This window comes from Nilaparvata lugens, chromosome 9, assembly GCF_014356525.2.
Source record: "Nilaparvata lugens isolate BPH chromosome 9, ASM1435652v1, whole genome shotgun sequence".
NCBI lineage: Eukaryota > Metazoa > Arthropoda > Insecta > Hemiptera > Delphacidae > Nilaparvata > Nilaparvata lugens.
This window is the reverse complement of record NC_052512.1, coordinates 14,087,147-14,110,026: the sequence shown is the minus strand read 5'-3', so window position 1 is coordinate 14,110,026 and position 22,880 is coordinate 14,087,147. Positions and strand designations below refer to the sequence as shown.

General features: G+C 42.0%; 1 protein-coding gene across 1 annotated transcript in view; it reads left to right on the top strand.

Annotated features, from left to right (window-relative positions):
• The first annotated feature begins 846 nt into the window (after window positions 1-846).
• The window catches only part of LOC111053928, a 239,205-nt gene continuing 217,171 nt past the window's right edge, over window positions 847-22,880 (top strand). The window contains exons 1-4 of the mRNA XM_039435520.1: window positions 847-1,888; window positions 3,069-3,117; window positions 3,955-4,152; window positions 5,053-5,212. Of these exons, the coding sequence (XP_039291454.1) occupies window positions 5,141-5,212 (72 nt within the window). The 5' untranslated portion in view covers window positions 847-1,888; window positions 3,069-3,117; window positions 3,955-4,152; window positions 5,053-5,140. The remainder of the gene's footprint in view (window positions 1,889-3,068; window positions 3,118-3,954; window positions 4,153-5,052; window positions 5,213-22,880) is intronic.

Below are 22,880 nucleotides of genomic sequence, written 5' to 3'. Positions count from 1 at the left end.
AACTATAGGCGCACATATAAGTTATCATAAAGTAATGATCGGAAAAAATGTTTTCCTGAGAAAACTTTTTAATTTTGTTAGCTAGATTATATACAAATCGAAAAATATCACCAGTAAGAAGTTAATTTCCAGCCTTTGCACAGCTTTAAGTACTAGCAGGACCTCCTAAATACCGTACCTGCGCCTGTATGAAAATATAGGTAAAATGGCGCCGATATTTGGTGGAGTCTCAACTCAGCTGACCCTGATATTCTGTCATCAGTTTTTAGTATTTAGATGTAGTTAAGAGAAGTGGGTTTACAAAAAATGTCACAGGCTTTATAATATTTGCGAGTTTTATAATTGATCAATAAATTACTAGTAGTTCTGTGAACAGCGTAGACCTCACGCAGTATTCTCATCCACAAGTACCTAATTGAAACTATAGACCTTATGGAAATACAGCAATAGACTGGCTTCTCCACACATCTGTGTAATCACTTGTCAGCTGATTTATGATGAATAATTCTATAGTCTGTTTTTTACTCTAATATTGGCGTATGAAGGAGGCTCCTTTTTCCTTTTATATTATCTTTGAAATGCAAAATTTCCAAAAACCTTGTATATACGTCGACGCGCAATAAAAAAAGGAACATACTTGTCAAATTTCATAAAAATCTATTACCGCGTTTCGCCGTAAATGCGCAACATATAAACATTTTAACATTTAAACATTAAGAGAAATGCCAAACCGTCGACTTGAATCTTACACCTCACTTCGCTCGGTCAATCATTCTATAATTGATTATTTAAGATGTAATAGAGATTCAAATTAGTTTTTTTAGTATCGAAAGTGTTAGTGTTTCGTAAGTGTTGAATGAATTCAAATTGTGAACAGTAAAGTTTTAAGAATACAAAATGTATAGTGAGTGTTGAATATTCGAAGTTTATTCAGTGTTCAAAGTGTTTTAATGAACAAGAATTTTATAAAATTCAACCGTAGTTTATTTTTTGTTTATTATCCGAAACTCAACATTTAGCTTTATACAAAAACATGCTACAATGAGTATGAACAGTTATTGAACATGCCTATAAATTGTGTTGTCCCTGGGTGTAAATCGAACTATCATAGAAAAACCCTCTTAGAGACAATATTTACTTTCCCCCAAAGATAAAGAGCTGAGCAAAAAGTGGACAAGGTTTATCCATAGGAAAGATTATAAAGTCACTAACAATTCGGATGTGTGTAACAATCATTTTAAAGCATCAGACATTATTAAAGAAGACAATTTTTGTATGATGATGGTTCTTATGTGACTGCTCCACGAAGAAAAGTAAAACTATGTGATCTTGTGATGGTGCCTTCCCTACAATTTTTCCAATTCAAAGTCATCAGCCTTCTTACAACACAATTAAATCATGATTATGTAAAGGTATTAGGCAATATATTTCTAAACAATTACTGCAACATGAAGAATAATAATCAGTTGCCCAAGCAAACAAAGTCACGAAAATTGAGAACATTGAATTTTTAGGCTAAAATGAAATACAGTAAGGATAATTATAAGCTATGTGCATGTGAATTCACATGCAAGAGAATGCACTTGAATGTGACTGATATAAATATGTCCATGATAATAAATAAAGTCTAGTTACCCTGTCAAATAGTTACTTCTTTAATAAGAACCTTATTTAAATTCTTAGAAATAATTTTGAACAGTAATGAGTTATTAGAGAGAGCTGAAACCTAGCTGATGGCAGTAAGTTAGTCAACCAACTGCGGCGGCCATCTTGTTTGTATGCTCAGGTCCGGTATTTAGGAGGTCCTGGTACTAGGGCCTACGTTTCTTCTTCTTCTTCGTCTTCCACTCACTCTCTTCCTCTCTCTCTACTCATATTTTGTTTGAAGGTACGTTGTGTTTATTTGAATACTTATTTTATATAATACTGTTTTATATTATATTTATTTCATGCTGTTGTATTCTATTTATTTGTTTTTTATTCTGCAAAGGGTCTATCGAGACCTAGCACGTCATAATAAAAATCAATCAATCACTTTCTCTCTCTATTTATCTCATTATTCTCTCTCAGTATTCTATTCATTTACGGATCCCCTGCATTCTTCTGTAGCACCATGTCTCAAAATCAGAAATTCTTTTCTCTTCTTCCACACCCATCGTGATCGTCCAAGCTTCACTTCCACATGTTGCAAAGCTCCATACATGCGTTTCGAGCAAACGTTTCTTCACCTCTTTTATTGAATCAATGATACACAATAATTTCTAGAATAATTTGGTGGAGGATCGACAGGCACAGCCCGAAACTGTTCCTTTTGATTCATTAAAAATTTTTCAGAAAGTAGTTCATGTTTTCTCCACTTGATAAAATTTTGTCCAATTTTCTGACCTCTAGACTTAATATTTCTTCTTCTTACAGACATGGAATTAATAGGCCTGTTCATACACACAATCAGCTATCTTCTGTATAATAAGAGAGAGTAGGGTTGTGTTTGTTAGCATTAAAGCTTGTCAACTTGTGGATTACATACCGGAAAAACGGGAATGATTTAGATCTTCAATTTTCGCAAATAAATTCTAAAAATATCAATCTCGTGCACCTCAGAGCTCAAATTTCAATTTTCCTTCTAGATTTTTCAGAATTAATGTTCAAATTTCATTCATGGGACATGAATACATACCATATGTTAATATAGAACTATAATCTAGAGAGACTACCTCCTCGAAACAGATGGTTAAAGCTGGTAACTGAATTAATAACCAGTCAAATTTTGTCAGGTTGGCATTAAGTTGAGGATGTTTCCAAACAAGATTCAAGTTCTGTCACTTTATTATCTTAGTGCCAAGTTGAAAGGAAAGTATTGGCTTATACGCGTACGGGATAGGAAAATTATGTTTGACGCATCATAGTGTAGAAATTGTATTTATTTTTCAACTATTTATTGTAACTATTTTCGACAACACTGCAGTCTAATTCGAGTCATATCAATACAACTTTCCTACTGACAATATTCACTCCATTCCTTTACAATAGTAATTCTATTTTTTTAATTCAATAATAATTATTTTCAGATGGGTTGATAGCATTTGAAAAAGCTCTGTTTCCCCCATATCAACCGGGGTAAGTGAAGAAAGGATTTTCATAATTATTTTATTCAATTATATTATCTGCTTACAATTGAAATTGGTTTCACCACAGAAAAAAAGTATAATATCCCGTGTGTTCTTTCCTCAGTGGCTTTACACATTGTTAGGATACACAATAGCACCCATGGGCGGCAGAGGGTATTTTTTCCGGGGAAATTTTTTGTTACAGACCGTGCTCTGAGATGGGTGAAAATTACAAGGATAATCTTCGAAAGTTGGAAATTTGTAGCGAAAAAAATGGGTAGCGAAAATTTATGGCGTGAAACAGAATATGCAAAATCCAAAGTCATTTTTATATTATTATATATAGCATTAATAAAAATATTATTGGAGTATCGATTTATTCCATTTTCAAAACAGTACTAGATATATCCCAAATAGAATTATTTTTGAAAATGGAATAACTTGCCCATAGATTCAAATTTTGAGAAACATTCCTCCATTCAATAAACAAAAAAAATAAAGCAATGTACCTAGAATACATGGGGCACATATATTTACAATATAAGTATTCTAGGTACATTGGGTTGAACCGTGAAGAATATACCCTCTAAATTTCAGGAATTTATCTGTAACAAAATTGAAAGGATCTTTCACTAAATGTCATCTTTAGACGCTCATATATTATGTAAAAGGTGATCCTCAGAAATTATATTAATTTTGTTAGCTATAATATCCAGGATATTTGAATAAGCAACATATCTCGTTCATCCTGAGATAGACCGCTGTTGGTTTAAACCCCGAATGAAACATATTGTAATAAATGCCTCCATGTAATCGTAGATTAACGGTAGGACTTTTGCATTTTCAGTCTTCCACGCAAACTGCTGCACTATGATTTCAAACCCGTGCCAAAAAAATACGATGGTAAATGCAGGTATGATATACCTAAAAGAGGAGAAGCTAAGGATTTCAACCTACATAACAACTCTGGTCGAGCGTTTGCGATTGGTACTCAGCAAAAAGAAGAATTAATATTCCCGCCATCTGACTACTCTCCCTGCCCCAAGTGAGTAGCTCTAAACAGTAATATAACTAGTGACCCCCTGGGTTGGAGAACTCACTCGAGAACTGCTGTATTGTAATCTTTGAAACCCGCAACGTTTAAGGCTGTGCAAAGGCTGAAAATAAACTTTCTACTCGTGATGTTTTTCGATGTTTATATCATCAATCTATCAAAATGAAAAAGTTTTCTCAGGAAAACATTTTTTTCGATCATTACTTTTTGAGATATGAGCGCCTGAAGTTTGAATTTTTGGGACAGAACATTTCAAATCGGTAAGATATAAATAAATTCATGAGATTTAGAGGATATATTCTTCATGGTATTGTTGATCTAGTAAAACAATTTTTTTTTTTTTGACAATATCAATTTTTAAGATAAGGATGAATTTAGTTGAGTTATTTTTGGTAAATTGAAGAACTTTTTCAAAAATTGATATTTTCAGAAAATTTTTGTTTTACTAGATCAACAATAGCATGAAAATTCATCCTCTAAATCTCATGGATTTATATCTTACCGAATTTGAAATGTTCTGTCCCAAAAGTTCAAACTTCAGGCGCTCATATATCTCAAAAAGTAATGATCGGAAAAAAAATGTTTACCTGAGAAAACGTTTTCATAGCTTGATGATATAAAAATCGAAAAACTTTGAAAATTATCATGAGTAGAAAGTTTATTTTAAGCCTTTGCACAGCCTTAATTATACATAGTTGGTGAAAATCATGGACAGTAAAATAACTGAATAAATGATGATGAATTTTGTAAGGAATAATGCTAAACTAAATGCTGAGCTGATCTTTATCTGTTCATTTTGATATGTTTATCTTCCAATCTTTCCTATATTCTTTGATATGTTTATCTTTCCTGTTCATCTAATATCTGTAATCTTAATTTTTCCAAATATAGATGTTTCACAATCAATCCTGGCACACCCTACCATAGTTTATACAGAACTGAAGTCATTGAAATTGTAGACAGTGGATTCGAGGCAATTATGAACGATGAGGAATTTTCGAAAGTGTTTGTCATAGCATCTAGGACAGTGCATGTCTGTTACCTCCCAAATGTAAGTACATTTCATCATTCTGCTATTCTATAGTGAGCCACTTATAAGGACCAATGAACACGAACCGTTTTTTCAGGCGTTTTCATACGAGTCGGCAGGGCAGAAGGCTCTCCGATTGGCTGATTATAGTGACAGTCAGCATAGAGCTGACTCTCAGCATACCATAGGAGAAATATCAAGCAATTTTCTAGGCGTCTACATAGACCACAAGTTAACATGGGAGCCTCATTGTAGAAATCTTTGTGGCAAGCTCTCAAAGTCTACTTACCTCATAAGATGTCTCAAGAGTCAACTCTCAAATGATTATTTGCGTATGGCATATTTCTGTTTGTTCTACAGTCCTCTGTCATATGGTATCCTACACTGGGCTGGAAGTAGTCATATTTCTGGTGTTTTTCTCCTCTAGAAAAAATCTAGTGTGGTACACTCACACAACTTTCCTTGCTCATTGTAAGCCTCATTCTCTAACGAGAATAATTTAGGGGGATAACATAATGATGATTGGCGGCAACATATTTGAAATTATGATAAGACTACTGTATATGTTCATATATTATAATTATTGTTTTCAGGGTACTTTTCCTTTGTGTCAATTGTTAAATTCGATGATTTTTTATATTGAAAGTCGTCAAAACAGCTAATCTGCAGATGAAATATCTCGACTATGTGTACTTTTTATAAACTGCTCTACCTACCTACCTCATGCACGTGAAGGAGGCTACAAAGTCCATTTCTCAAGGATGGGGTGGACCCCATTAGTTTCCCAGGAAAAAGACTCATGCCGCTTGATAGAGCTTACAAAACTATACTGGGTATGAATTTCAAAAAAATCGGTCAAGTCATATTTGAGAAAATCGTGGAAAACATGGTTTTTTAGTTTTATCTGTCATTTTTCTCAAGAATATTACGGAGCTCCTGAAATTTCCCAGAAATGAGACTCATGTCAGTTGATAGGGCTTATAAATAGCTTGTAGTTCCGCGCATGTGCTGGTTTTAGAAATTCATTGTAAGTGTAGCTCTGTTTTTTTAATAGTTTTGAATAGTTTAGGTTCCAAGAGATTTTCAGTGATATTGCATAGCAATAGTGATGTTTTACTATTTGATTCGAGTGAATTCTTTGTGCTCTGAGTAGATTTTTGCCCACACCTTCTTCTACTAGAATTCCCAGTGTCACTCTGGGCCGGCTAGACTCAGTCGGCGTCTGGGGTGGGCCGCAGCAGGGGACAGGAGTCTTGGTGGGGTGTCCGCCAACCACCCTCGTTTGAGTCGGGGGTTAAATAGGGCTTTGAGTACGTTAGAGAAATGTTTTCCTCTTTTAGGTAAGAGGGGCCGTGCTTCCGCACTGCCAAACAGGGTTGGGCGTGGAGTGAGAGGAGTAGGTATGCTGTGGTGTCCGCAGTGAAGGAGGTCTCTGTGACGGGAATAACGTTCCCGATTGCCACAATGCGTCCTCTTGTGCGTCTTGGAACTATTTACTGGAGTCGGTCACCGGGTCACTATTCGCGGGAACCAGGTGTTTTCCGGGGGTCCGGATTGAACTCAGGGTCGTCAAAAGGCCTTCCCTAGCCTTTCTCGAGGTCCTCTTGCGATTCCGGAGCGAATCGGAAAGCTGCGGGAGCCCGCGCACCGGGCTTCACCTCTGATCATCAAGTCCCAATTCACAGGCACCGGGTGTCTTCCTTGGGTCCGGATCGACCTCAGAGCTGTCGCGAAGGCTTTCGCTAGCCTTTCTCGAGGTCCTCTTGCGATCCCAGAGTGAATCGGCAAGCTGCAGGAGCCCGGGCACCGGACTTCTCTTCTGATCACTAAGTCCTAGTCCTCGGGCACTGGGTGTCTTCCTGGAGCCTGGATCGATCACGGAGATCTCGAAAAGGCTTTCCCTAGCCTTTCTCCAGGTCCTCTTGTGATTCCGGAGTGAAAAGGCTTTCCCTAGCCTTTCTCGAGGTCCTCTTGGGATCCCAGAGTGAATCGGCAAGCTGCAGGAGCCAGCGCACCGGACTCCTCTTCTGATCACTAAGTCCTAGTCCTTGGGCACCGAGTGTCTTCCTGGGGCCCGGATCGATCTCAGAGTTCTCGCAAAGGCTTTCCCTAGCATTTCTCCAGGTCCTCTTGCAATTCCGGAGTGAATCGGCAAGCTGCGGGAGCCCACACACCAGACTCCTCTTCTGATCACTAAGTCCTAGTCCTCGGGCACTGGGTGTTTTCCTGGGGCCCAGATTGATCTTGGGGTTGTCGGAAAGGCTTTCCCTAGCCTTTCTCGAGGTCCTCTTGCGATTCGAGGTTCTGGCGATGATGTACCAAGATGTAGTCAGGTTTTAACCAAAACCTGGCGTGTCGCTGCTGGTTGTAACAGGCAGGTTGATGCCCAAACTCGTTCAAAAAGTCGAACAACACTTGTCCAAAGTTGAACTGTGGAGCTTCCAGTGTCTGAGATTAACTACCTTTAACCTCAGACACAACTTCCGGTCGTAGAAGGATTCGGAGTACACTCAAGGCACAAGAGTAGTATAAAAAGCACTTGTGCTCCAGAAACGGCATTAACCTCAAGGTCATCCAGGTCAACCACACCAAACCTCAAGGTCATCCAGGTCAACCACACCTAACCTCAAGGTCATCCAGGTCAACCACACCTAACCTCAAGGTCATCTATGCCAACCAAACCCAACCTAAAGGTCATCCAGGTCAACCACACCCAACCTCAAGGTCATCCAGGTCAACCACACCCAACCTCAAGGTCATCCAGGTCAACCACACCTAACCTCAAGGTCATCCAGGTCAACCACACCTAACCTCAAGGTCATCTAGGTCAACCACACCTAACCTCAAGGTCATCTAGGTCAACCAAACCCAACCTCAAGGTCATCTAGGTCAACCAAACGTAACCTCAAGGTCAGAAGAAAAAAAAAAAAAACATAAAATCGGGAATAAATGGGAAAAAAGGAAAAAAAAATCCCTAGGATCTTGAACTGGGGCTATAAAAGGAGTTGTTCTACAAGGAGTGGGACATTGTATCTTATGCAGTCGTGCTGCCAGTACGTGTGTGTGATTTTCGTGTATTGGTTTTGGATTACTTTCATCTTTATCAACATCAAGAGTAAGTACCACTGCATTTTATAGTTATATATATTTATATTATTCCTGATTTGACAATGAAATTTAAAAGAGTTGAATTTTGAAGTAGTTTGAGACTGTCAATTAAATTCGAAAATGACTTAAATTCAAAAAATGACTAGTTTAATTGTGATTAGGTTCCAATACATAGAGTAAATGACATAGTAAAAAATGACTAGTGTAATTATGAATTAGGTCCAATACATACAAGTTGAGAGTTTAATTGTGAATTATGTTCTTTGAGTTGTGGTTGTAATTCAACCTACCTAAAAACGTATAACAAGTCTTTGCCCTAGAATTAGGCTGTACCCACAATATGTCTGACATTGATAGTGTGTATATGGTTTTCAGACATGAGCGGCAATGGTTCTAATGATCAGGAGCACCCATCCCACCTCAGGAAGTAGATCCTAGACCCCATTCACATTCCCCCCCCCAATACAGCTCCCGACCATCATCCTAGAACATTTAATATAAACACCTACGAACCTCCATCCCCGACCCACACACATCTGACCCACGATCCTAGATATTGATACTGATTCACTGCCTTCATCCCCACATCTGTTGATAGTGATGAAGGTATATATATATATATATATATATATATATATATATATATATAGAGTTGAATACTGCATACCATACTTATACAATATTGTTTTGCATTGTTCCAGATGAGCAAAGCTGCACGATGTCAACAAACAGCAAACTCAGTGGACGAGTTGTTGTTCTGGAGGAGGCATTTAAATCCCGACTCACGACTCTATACTACAATAATGCATACAAGGATGAGCCTGCCAAAGATTTCCACACCTTTCTGAGCAGTCTGAAGGATAAAATTGTTCACATCATCAGTCAGCAACTGCAGACACATGGAACAATGAAGTTCATTCTAGTATTGGAGGCAACATATTTCCGCAGCACCCTTGATAAGACTTTCTTCGAACAAGAAGAGTTTCAGAATGTCGCCTTCAAAACTCCAAACTACACCATCTTCAGTATCATCAATCTTCCAGACATCATCAACCAAGCGTGCATGACCCTACTGGATGAGGAGTCAAAATTCGAAGGAAATTCCAGTGGATGGAGTTTCTTATCATCAATGGATTGCTCATCAGGATTAGCAAACATACTTCCCTGCGTGGATCATCCTACATCAGTCTTCCACCTCTTCTATCAGCACGAAAGGCAATCATCAATCCTATAAACAGGGACCAGCAATGTTTCAAATGGGCTATCCTTGCCAAACATGTACAAGGCAGTATCCTGAAGAGTCAAACACTGATACCATCAATTGGAAGAGAGATACAACTTTTCAGGCATTGGATTTCCCACTCCATCAGTCAAATCGATATATTTGAGAAAGATAATCCAGGGTATCAGTTAATATTTATGGTGTGGATAGAAGACGTTATATTTCCAGAAGAGTTGGAAATGCAATGAAGGCAGATCACTTTGATCTTCTCCTCCTCTGTGAGAGTAAGGATGATGATGAAAAACAGCACCCTTGAGGATGACAATGAACATAAATTAAATAGCACTACTGCTACATTAAAATTTTGAAAGACTTGTGGGATCCCAACTCACAAAACATCAACATAAAATTATCATCTGCAGACGATGTTTCACCCATTACACCCAGAACAAGATGGAGAAGCAGGATGGCTGAGCATGAGGAGTATTGTGCTAGCAATAATACAGCAAGAATCATCATGCCACAGGTTGGAAAAGATGGTAAACCTCCAACCTGAAGTTTGAGAAACATGTGCAAAAGTATAGAGTCCTATTGTAGCATACGCCGATTTTGAGTGCATCCTGGAGAAACTGATAGAGACAATGAACAATGGATTGGTAAAGCTACAAAGTTATCCAGTATCATCGGGCAATGAGTTACTGCTTATACTTTGTGCGGGACCCATATTTGGAAGATTCCTGGCTGACAATCACTAACCTAATCCCTCATGAGCCGATGTCTACAGGGGTCCTGATGCCGCCAAACATTTCATGAAGACCCTCACCATGTATGCAAAAGATTTAGATGAGGCAATTGACTGTAGGAATATCAAGTTGCTCCCACTAACCAAAAGAGAACAAGCACAACATAATGCAGCCGATTTCTGTGAGGCCTGCAATGAATGGTTCAATGAAGATAAGGTGTATGACCATTGTCATATAACTGGTATCTTCCAGAATGCATTATGCCGTAAATGCAACCTGCAGCGACAGCAACAATCATTCATACCAGTGTTCTCCACAACTCTTCAAACTACGATACACACCTCATTATTCCAGAGCTGGGTAGAGATAAGGATCAGCTGTTTGTCATCCCAAACTCATCAGAAAAGTATATAGCATTCACCAAACGAATATCTCCAAAAATGAAAAAAAAAAAATTAAAAAAAAAAAAAAAATTAAAAACACATAAAATCGAGAATAAATCGAAAAAAAAATTAAAAACACATAAAATCGGAAATAAATGGGAAAAAATCCCTAAGGATCTTGAACTGACAGGTCTATGACAATGCCACCCCATCATGACTCACTTCTCAATTCTTCGTTATCATTAGTATAAAGAAGTATCATATTCTATATAATTTAAGTCTTAAAACATAAATCCTCTATGGTGTAGTGGTTGGCAAGTCAGCTTCCTGAGCTGGAGGTTCTAGGCTCGAATCCAAGGTGGTAAAGGTAAGTATTAAAGGTCGTATCAACAGAACCAGAGGATATATTTTTTGTATGTAGTGGGTATGGTCAGTGTTTATCAGTATTTGAGGTCTGAGAGTTTGAGCTCAGCTATTTATACATTTTGGACCTACCAAGTGCCGAGTGCCACTGACTGAACAGTGACTGAACAGTGACTGAACAGTGACTAAACAATGACTGAACAGTGACTGATCAGTGACTGATCAGTGACTGAACAGTGACTGAACAGTGACTGATCAGTGACTGATCAGTAATTGAACTGACTGACTGACCACTGAGTGGATGACCCAACCATCCTGCCACAGACATGCTGAATACTGGTGAGCATGGTCCATGTGGCAGGAGGAGCTAGGGTCATTGAGATGCTCATGCTCAGCTTGCGGGACAATTGCCAGCCACAGCAGTCGACTGTTGGTGTGGGATGGCAGCCCATCGTGGGGCAACCGTGGTGGTGGGGCGACCGGCGGCGGCCGGCGACCGGTGGTGGGGCGACCGTGGTGGGGCGACCGTGGTGGGGCGACCATGGCGGCTGGGCGACCGGTGGTGGGGCGACCGGTGGGCGACCGGCGGGGCGACCGGTGGTGGGGCAACCGGCGGGGCGACTGACAGGGTGATCAGTGGCGGCCAGGCGACCGGCGGGGGCGACCAGCGGCGAGCAGCGGCGGCCGTCCGACCGGCGGCGGCCGGGCGATCGGTGGCGGCCGGACGACCGGCGGCGGGGTGACTGGCAGTGGTGGGCCAGTCTACCCCTACATACAAAATATATCCTCTGGTTCTGTTGATACTGACCTTTAATACTTACCTTTACCACCTTGGATTCGAGCCTAGAACCTCCACTCAGGAAGCTGACTTACTACACTACACCATAGAGGATTTATGTTTAAAGACTAAATTATATAGAATATGATACTTCTTTTACTAATGATAACAAAGAATTCGAGTTTTTGTCTTCATGGCCTCTAATTGCTAGACCTTGTATACATAGAATTCCATAGTTGTGAAAATAGCAGTTAGTGCTAACCGGGCTTTTTTCATGTCATTTCTATTTTGCTCATTTAACTGGGCAGCTACACTTGAGTTTGAAACAGTTGACAATTAAGAATACTCTCCTTGTGAACATTGGTAGTTTCATGAGTATGAAACTTTTCCAAGGCCCTTTTCCAGTTTGAAAAGCCGACAGAAGTAAAAGCATCTTCTCTCTTTAGAGTAAACTTAATAAGGCCTTTTGCTTCTGCATCTTTGCAAACTTTACAAAATGCTTTGTCAGTTTCATTTTCATATTCTAACTAACCAAGAATTTTAGATACCCATGACTTCTGAAAGGATCTTCCCTTACCGATTACCTTTTTATTGCTGTTCAAATCTAAACTGTCACTATTACTGGGACTGGCAGATGCTCCAGGTACCACTACAGATGATTCCAGTGCTGGGAGTGGTTTTGCGATCTCATCAACACGCGCTTTTTCAAATACAAACTTGTCCATATTGTATCACTTACAATAATTCACTTGACACTCGATACTCCATCAATATTCACTGCTAATACTCAATCTCAATCACTCAATCACATCAATATAACGAAACACGATGTAAACTGAACTAATAGGAACTGACTGCAAGTGTTTGTTTACTAGGGACGATGTCCCGTTTGACGTGGTTCCACTAGACAAAGATGGCGGTGCTTCATCCCCTCCCTTGGCCGGCCGGGAGCAGTGACCTTGGCAAAAGTCATAGGCAACCTATTTATAGCTTGCTAACTGGATGCAACTATAGAGCTACAAGTTGCGGGTTTTTTATTTTATGAAGTCTTCTGTCTTTACTTTCTAAACATTGAAATTGATTAATTCAAATTTTAAGGATGACAAGAATATTTAACAGTTATTAAAACGCTGTTTTCTGTTTTCAATAATTCCGATACTCGGTCAACTTTATACTTTTAACAGATTCTTTAAGTTGGACAATTGAAATTTTGGGGGGGCTCCGCCCCCCCAAAATTATTTTTGAGGGGGCTTGAGCCCACCCAGGCCTTATGGAGTCGGCGCCAGTGGATGGGGTGGCATTGTCATAGACCTGTCAGTTTTTTCCCATTTATTTCCGATTTTATGTGTTTTTAATTTTTTTTTTTCGATTTATTCTCGATTTTATGTGTTTTTAATTTTTTTTTTTTTTTTTAATTTTTTTTTCATTTTTGGAGATATTCGTTTGTGAATGATATATACTTTTCTGATGAGTTTGGGATGACAAACAGCTGATCCTTATCTCTACCCAGCTCTGGAATAATGAGGTGTGTATTGTAGTTTGAAGAGTTGTGGAGAAACACTGGTATGAATGATTGTCGCTGTCGCTGCAGGTTGCATTTATGGCATAATGCATTCTGGTAGATACCAGTTATATGACAATGGTCATACACCTTATCTTCATTGAACCGTTCATTGCAGGCCTCACAGAAATCGGCTGCATTATGTTGTGCTTGTTCTCTTTTGGTTAGTGGGAGCAACTTGATATTCCTACAGTCAATTGCCTCATCTAAATCTTTTGCATACATGGTGAGGGTCTTCATGAAATGTTTGGCGGCATCAGGACCCTTGTAGACAATCGGCTCATGAGGGATTAGGTTAGTGATTGTCAGCCAGGAATCTTCCAAATATGGGTCCCGCACAAAGTATAAGCAGTAACTCATTGCCCGATGATACTGGATAACTTTGGTAGCTTTACCGATCCATTGTTCATTGTCTCCATCAGGTTTCTCCAGGATGCACTCAAAATCAGCGTATGCTACAATAGGTACTCTATACTTTTGCACATGTTTCTCAAACTTCAAGGTTGAAGGTTTACCATCTTTTCCAACCTGTGGCATGATGATTCTTGCTGTATTATTGCTAGCACAATACTCCTCATGCTCAGCCATCCTGTGTTCTCCATCTCTGTTCTGGCTATAATGGGTGAAACATTGTCTGCAGATGATAATTTTATGTTGATGTTTTGTGAGTTGGGATCCCACAAGTCTTTCAAAATTTTTAATGTAGCAGTAGTGGCTATTTAATTTATGTTCATTGTCATCCTCAAGGGTGCTGTTTCCATCATCCTTACTCTCACAGAGGAGGAGAAGATCAAGGTGATCTGCCTTCATTGCATTTCCAACTCTTCTTGGAAATATAACGTTCTTCTCATCCACACCATAAATATTAACTGATACCTCTGGATTATCTTTCTCAAATATATCGATTTGACTGATGGTAGTGGGAAATCCAATGCCTGAAAAGTTGTATCTCTCTTCCAATTGATGGTATCGGTTGTTGACTCGTTCAGGACTACTGCCTTGTACATGTTTGGCGAGGATAGCCCATTTGAAACATTGCTGGTCCCTGTTTATAGGATTGATGATTGCCTTTCGTGCTGATAGAAGAGGTGGAAGACTGATGTAGGATGATCCATGCAGGAGAGTATGTTTGCTAATCCTGATGAGCAATCCATCGATGATAAGCAAACTCCATCCACTGGAATTTCCTTCGAATTTCGACTCCTCATCCAGTAGGGTCATGCACGCTTGGTTGATGATGTCTGGAAGATTGATGATACTGAAGATGGTGTAGTTTGGAGTTTTGAAGGCGACATTCTGAAACTCTTGTTCGAAGAAAGTCTTATCAAGGGTGCTGCGGAAATATGTTGCCTCCAATACTAGAATGAACTTCATTGCTCCATGTGTATGCAGTTGCTGACTGATGATGTGAACAATTTTATCCTTCAGACTGCTCAGAAAGGTGTGGAAATCTTTGGCAGGCTCATCCTTGTATGCATTATTGTAGTATAGAGTCGTGAGTCGGGATTTAAATGCCTCCTCCAGAACAACAAACTCGTCCACTGAGTTTGCTGTTTGTTGACATTGTGCAGCTTTGCTCATCTGGAACAATTCAAAACAATATTGTATAAGTATGGTATGCAGTATTCAACTCTATATATATATATATACCTTCATCACTATCAACAGATGTGGGTGATGAAGGCAGTGAATCAGTATCAATATCTAGGATCGTGGGTCGGATGTGTGGGTGGGTCGGGGATGGAGGTTTGTAGGTGTTTATATTAAATGTTCTAGGGATGATGGTCGGGAGCTGTATGGGGGGGAGTGGGGGAATGTGAATGGGGTCTAGGATCTACTTCCTGAGGTGGGATGGGTGCTCCTGATCATTAGAACCATTGCCGCTCATGTCTGAAAACCATATACACACTATCAATGTCAGACATATTGTGGGTACAGCCTAATTCTAGGGCAAAGACTTGTTATACGTTTTTAAGGTTAGGTTGAATTACAACCACCATCTCAAAGAACATAATTCACAATGAAACTCTCAACTTGTATGTATTGGAACCTAATTACACTAGTCATTTTTTACTATGTCATTTACTCTATGTATTGGAACCTAATTCACAATTAAACTAGTCATTTTTTGAATTTAAGTCATTTTCGAATTTAATTGACAGTCTCAAACTACTTCAAAATTCAACTCTTTTAAATTTCATTGTCAAATCAGGAATATAATATAAATATATATATAACTATAAAATGCAGTGGTACTTACTCTTGATGTTGATAAAGATGAAAGTAATCCAAAACCAATACACGAAAATCACACACACGTACTGGCAGCACGACTGCATAAGATACAATGTCCCACTCCTTGTAGAACAACTCCTTTTATAGCCCCAGTTCAAGATCCTAGGGATTTTTTTCCCTTTTTTCCCATTTATTCCCGATTTTATATGTTTTTTTTCTTTTAATTTTTTTTTTAATTTTTTTCTTTTCTTTTTCATTTTTTTTCTATTTTTTTTTCATTTTTTTTTGTTAATTTTTTTTCTGACCTTGAGGTTAGGTTTGGTTGGCTTGGACGACCTTGAGGTTAGGTTTGGTTGACCTAGATGACCTTGAGGTTAGGTTTGGTTGACCTGAATGACCTTGAGGTTAGGTTTGGTTGGCCTAGATGATCTTGAGGTTAGGTGTGGTTGACCTGGATGACCTTGAGGTTAGGTGTGGTTGACCTGGATGACTTTGAGGTTAGGTTTGGTTGGCCTCGATGACCTTGAGGTTAGGTGTGGTTGACCTGGATGACTTTGAGGTAAGGTGTGGTTGACCTGGATGACCTTGAGGTTAAGGCCGGTTCTGGAGCACTTGTGCTCCAGAACCGGCCTTCTTATACTACTCACAAGATGTACTATGTTGCTAGCTGCAAGCTGCTTCCTTCACTCTCTCTGTCAACCGCTCGCACTGGACACCTGAACTAGATGCTGCCTACTAGCCTTTTACGAGCCTCCCTTAGTGGCTGAGATGGAGGAGAGTAAGGATGCGCATCACTGCTGAGCGGTAGCCCAGCAGCTGGGTTGCCCATTGACCTTTGTGATTTCATCAGAGATAACCGAGCAACTTATAACAAGCCCTAAGCTCAATTCCCCTTATTAGTTACAATATACATCGTGACACACTGTTCCTAGTAAGGGCAGGGGGGGAAAGAAATGAGAAGGAAGCGGGGGGTGAGGATGGAAAGGGTATATGGCTGACAGAATGTCCCAAGACACCGAGTACATTCTGCCGCCTCTCCCCTGGTCATAGAAGACCGAGCAACAACTGGTGATGGTGCGTCGGCACCGACAAAAGAAAAACAGCAAGCTATCTGGCCATATCCTTGGCCAAGCTTTTCCAAGGAGATATTGTAGAGCTGTGCCGTGCTTCCACACTGCATGAAGACGCCGTGCTCTCGCACTGCAAAGGGGACGCCGTGCTTTCGCACTGCAAGAGTTGCCATGCTTCTGCACTGTTAGAGGATGCAGTGCTTCCGCACTGCAGGATAGGGTCGCCGTGCTTCCGCACTGCAAGGAGATGCCTTGCCTTTGCACTGCAAAGGGTACACCATGCTTTCGCACTGCAAGAGTTGCCGTGCTTCCGCACTGCCAAATGATGACGTGCTTCCGCACTGCAGGATAGGGTCGCCGTGCTCCCGCACTGCAGGGAGACACCATGCTTTCGCACTGCAAAGGGGACGCCATGCTCTCACGCTGAATTTGCTGGGCTTGCGCCCTGCGCAGACGTGCTCTTGCACTGCCTAACTTCGCCGTGCTTGCGCACTGAATTTGCCAGGCTTGCGCCCTGTGCGGCAGTGCTTTCGCACTGCCTAACTTCGCCATGCTTGCGCACTGCATTTGCCGGGCTTGCACCCTGTGCAGCCGTGCTTTCGCATTGCCTAACTTCACCATGCTTGTGCACTGCATTTGCCAGGCTTGCGCCCTGCGCGGCCGTGCTCTCGCACTGCCTAACTTTGCCGTGCTTGCACACTGCATTTGCCGGGCTTGCGCCCTGCGCAGCCATGCTTTCGCACTGCCTAACTTCGCTGTGCTTGCACACTGCATTTGCCGGGCTTGCGCCCTGCGCGGCCGTGCTTTTGCACTGCCTAACTTCGCCGTGCTTGCACACTGCATTGGCCAGGCTTGCGCCCTGCGCGGCCGTGCTTTTGCACTGCCTAACTTCGGCGTGCTTGCGCACTGCATTTGCCAGGCTTGCACCCTGCGTGGCCATGCTTTCGCACTGCCTAACTTCGCTGTGCTTGCACACTGCATTTACCGGGCTTGCGCCCTGCACGGTTGTGCTTTTGCACTGCCTAACTTCGCCGTGCTTGCGCACTGCATTTGCCAGGCTTGCGCCCTGCGCGGCCGTGCTTTTGCACTGCCTAAGTTCGCCGTGGGGTGCTTGTGCACTGCATTTACCGGGCTTACGCCCTGCGTGGCCGTGCTTTTGCACTGCCTAACTTAGCCATGCTTGCGCACTGCATTTGCTGGGCTTGCACTCTGCGTGACCGTGCTTTCGCACTGCCTAAGTTCGCCGTGGGGCGCTTACAGCTTCACTCAAGCCCGACGTCAATCGGGAAGTCGCACCTGATCCTCGGGCGACCGGAGCGGGGGCGCTTCCAGCGCGGAAGGATTGGTGGGTCACTTTCTTGATCGAAGGCCGGTCCCCAATGGTCACGAGGGCGAGGCCTCGTCCGTGGTCGGCGGCAGTCAGGCGGATAGGCGGCGGAAGCGGTGTCCCTTCCTCCTCGTCCTCGGAGGAAAGTTCTATTATTTCATGCAGTCCAGGATGGGCAGTGGTGGTCGGGCGGGGTGGTGTTTGCAGTTGACTACAGGAGGTTGGTAGCCCACCAGCACTCTCAGGAGGTCCGCGTGGTCCAGCGGAGGCTGCTTCCCAAGCCTCTGTGAGGCCCCTCTCCTGAATCCAGCACAGGGTGGGGGGAGTCGGGGTTGCCAAACGTGTCAAGGTGCAGGGAGGAGTTGTGGGTTGCACAACCTCCTCGGGAGTTCCATACGCTGGAGAAATGGAGAAGTCGCCTCCTCCTCCTTCCAGTAGGGCATCCTCGTCCTCCATCGGGACTTCGGGTATCTCCATCAGGGAACTGGCGGCCGCAGAGGTCGAGGGGAGATGAACCTTGGCTCTGTCTGAGCCAGCAGGGGCCTCAGAAGAAGACAGATTCACCGTGACCACCACATCTCGGTTGCGTCCCGTTTGCAAGGTGGGGAGGACCTCGAACAATTTGCTTGTGGCAGTTTCCATCAAGGTATCCACTGGAGGGTTCGGCGTCGAAGGAGCCGGAGGAGCTGCTGTCCAATTATCCTCTCGGCTTGCCAGCGGGTCAGGCCTTCTCGAACATGTTGAAAACACCAAACGTCCCATCCCTGGATGCGTCGCAGCCTTTTAACTTGGCAAAATTTTGCCATGACGGCGTGTACCGCATCGTAGTCTTCAGAGGTGGTCCGGTGTCCCGGGTCAAGGATGGTGGTGAGTGCTTCATTACGGTTCACTATGGCAAGAGCGGTGCCTCTTCGCCGTATCAGAGGAAATCAAGGAGGGTGTCGCTCCTTATATTTTTCAATACTTCTTGAAGTCCTTCCGGGGAGCGCCCCGCATGCCAGGTATGGAGAGCCTGGAAGGGTGAAAACCTTCCCTTCTTGGTCAAGGAAAGCTGCTCCATCTCGCGGAGTACTTGGTCAGTGAACGAGGTGCGGAATGATGGCATCTTCCACAGGGTAGATTGAGAAAAGACGAAGAAAAATCGAAAAGAAGGTGATAAAAAAAAAGAAATGAATGGCACTGGAGAAATGAAGAAGCCGATGATGGCGGTTATCGATTTTGAAGAAAAATACAACACAAATAACTAGAGAAAGATGCAATAGGAAATGAAGTGGAAATTGTATAAGAAGTAGAAGAAATATCAGTACAGTGATTGATTGATTGATTGATTGAGTACCTACTTTATTTATGTAGATTACAATATACTGGCTTATACACTTATATACAATAGCTTACAATACAGCAAAATTATAGATGAATTTTCATAATATAGATCAAGAAAATAATTATTGGAATGTATATGATATGAAAAAGTAATTTGTAATATAATAACTATAGATATTATATTGTTATGCATCTACATAAATTGGCAGAGCTTTGGACATATCAATGTCCATTCTTCGGAAGAATATTAAAAATATCCTCCCCACTAACTCTCTACCAAATCAAAGGTGATGGGAGACTCAAAGGAAATAATCAAGAATCACAGCGTCTAATAATAATAAGCTGCTCTACCATAGCTGGAAAACCTGATGTTGACTGAACGGTAGCTAACAACAGACTGGCAGAGTGGAGTCAGAGAAGCAACAATAAACCGGAGAAAAACAGGAATAATCTGGAATTATTGGCTTGAATAAAATGAAAATGCAAGATCGGACGAGAATAATCTGTATAATAGTCAAAACAAGTTGATTATCTTATCTTATCGCAAGCGACAACCACTCAACAGTCACGTAGCACTGAGATTCAGATTAAACTGGCAGAACTACAGAATAGGATAAACGCCATTTCCTAATGCTCATTCTAATATGAACCGATGACAAAATTTTCTCTCATTAATTTCCTTAATAGAATTGATTTATTGAAGATAAAATATAGCCACTGAAAATGTCCACAAGCACAGGCCATGAGAAACTTGGATCCGTCTACCGAACGTGACTAAATCACAATTAGAACAATAACACAATAGAACTTCGACTACTGCAATACCAATACAGCTCAAGTAATCTTCTAAACCGAGATGGAATTAAATAAGTTGAAATAATGAAGATTTTATTTCACTTATTACTGGCCTTCAGGTCCTTTTCATTTTCAATAAAATATTGGAGAAATCGAATCATATTTGAAACCAACAAGAATACCATTGTAGTGCATCATGACTCCCAATCAAACGCAACTTATTCAATTACTATGAATAATCCATTGCAACATAATTGACTTATTTCCACAGAAAAATAACTCCTGTTATTTACTGCATCGTAATTTACTAATTACCACGGACCCAAGCCCGTGTTAAGACCCATCGCCGGTTTCACTCTATGATCATAATAAATATTTAATCCATAACCTCATGGATAAATAATATTAATCAGGATAATCTGACAACTAAATTACTCCAATGACATAAATCGTCATACAGTTCACAGGCTGCAATTGACGACATGAAAAATGAAATAGTACAAATTCCATCTTTTTAACCCGTGCTTGGTAAGGGGAATTGGATTAGGAGTTCCAAGACGACAAAATGACGACTTTACTGGAGATGAAAGAAAAGAGTAACAAGATTTTTCTGACTCAACAGATAAAGCCCAGAGACTAATTATCTGAATAAATAAACTGAAATGGTTGAGTTGCCACTCATATAGGCCTAATATCAATGTATTTCTCTCAAATAAGAAATAATTATTTCCATCCTCCAATATCACGACTAGTTTCAACTAGTGCCAATGCTATCAACTATCTTGAACCCCTTAACTAAGCGTGGACTATATTTCAAAATGTATTTTCTTCAAATTTGATACTATTTCTCCTTCTGGCCACTCACTTTATTACTGATGTTGAATTACCCTTCCTTGGTACTCCATCAGCCGAGTGGGTAGCGTTACCTGGCTTACGTTAGTCCTCTGCACTGGCTCCTCCATCGTTGCCCACTTCGTCCTCGGGAAGGGGCGGCAAGATCTTTATATCCTTCACGTGAACAGTCAGCCTTTTACCGGCAGCTCCTTTTAATAACACTACAGAAGCGCTCAACATTTTCTCTACCTCATAGGGCCCAGAAAATTTTGGAGCTAGCTTAGCCGCAAACTGGTTCACTCTGGATGAGAGATGATAATCCCTCTTATACACCAACTGGCCCATCCTTAGTTCCAGCGGTCTTCGCCTAAGATTATAATACCTCCTGGTATTATTGTAGGCCTCTTAATCTAGGCTTTAGATTATCTAAAACGAGTTTCTGCGCACGCTTCAGCACTTGCAGCCTTCTCAGCTGGGCTGCTCGACTCGTGCCCCCATCCTCCTCTCTGGGATCGCCTTCCTCCTCAAGCATCTCCTGGAGCTCTCAATTCCCTTCCGAAGTTGAGGAAAGCAGGAGTATACTTAGTACCGATGTGTACTGCTGTATTCATGGCAAAACAAAACTCCTCCACATAGCGATCCCAATCAGCATGGTGTTCGCCCACGTAGAGCTGTATCATAATCTTCAGGACTCTATTAACCCTCTCCGTAGGGTTACAGCTCGGTGTATAAGGTGGAGTGTAGAATAATGTAATGCCATTATCTTTACAGTATGACTTTAAAAGTCTACTTGTATACTGTGTTCCATTATCACAGATTAGCAGCTTTGACACCCCGAACTTGGTGACGACTAGCTCTCTCAAAGCTCGCGCTACGGCATTGCTGTCTGCCTGAGCTAGCGTCCGAGCCTCCGTCCACTTCGTGAACTGGTCCTGAAATACCACCAGGTATTTATTCCCTCTCTTCAAGCGAGGTAATGGGCCCACAATGTCGGTGCTAACGGTCTCCCAGGGTCGCACCACCTTCCTCTGGCTATTCATCTGCCCGTATGGAGGCCGCTGCTCCTTTTTATGCTTCATACAGGTCTCACAGCGCTGCACATACTTCGCGACGTCTGCATACAAGCCTGGCCAGTAGTAGCGACAGGCTATCCGGTGATAAGTCCGGAACACCCCTTGATGGCCCGCTGTCGGTGCATCGTGGCTTTGCTGAAGTATTTCAGCCCTTGCACCTCTTGGAATGCACAGCTTCCAGTCATCACTCTCCAGTGCATCAGGAGGCTGCTGTCGGGCCCATATATGCCGATATAAGGCCTCACCCCTCACCATATAGTCGGGATACTTCTCTGGATGATGGAGTAGATTGCTCTCCATCCTCCTTATCCATCTATCGTCTTCCATGACAATGGCGGCCACCACTCCTGTAGGCTCCTTTTGGACTTCCTGTGGGTCGGCCAGTATGTCACCTCCTGGCAATGCTCGTGAGAGCGCATCAGGGAACACATTCAGCTTTCCTCGTCAGTATTTGATGACCAAGTTGTACTGCTGCATTTCTAAGGCCCATCTAAGTCCTAGTCCTCGGGCACTGGGTGTCTTCCTGGAGCCCCGATCGATCTCGGAGTTCTCGCAGAGGCTTTCCCTAGCCTTCCTTGAGGTCCTCTTGCGATCCCGGAGTGGATCGGCAAGCTGCTGGAGCCCGCACACTGGACTTCTCTTCTGATCACTAAGTCCTAGTCCTCGGGCACCTGGTGTCTTCCTGGGGCCCGGATCGATCTCGGGGATGTCGGAAAGGCTTTTCCTAGCCTTTCTCGAGGTCCTCTTGCGATTCTGGAGTGAATCGGCAAGCTGCGGGAGCCCGCGCACCGGACTTCTCTTCTGATCACTAAGTCCCAGTCCTCGGGCACCGGGTGTCTTCCTGGAGCCTGGATCGATCCCGGAGTTCTCGCAA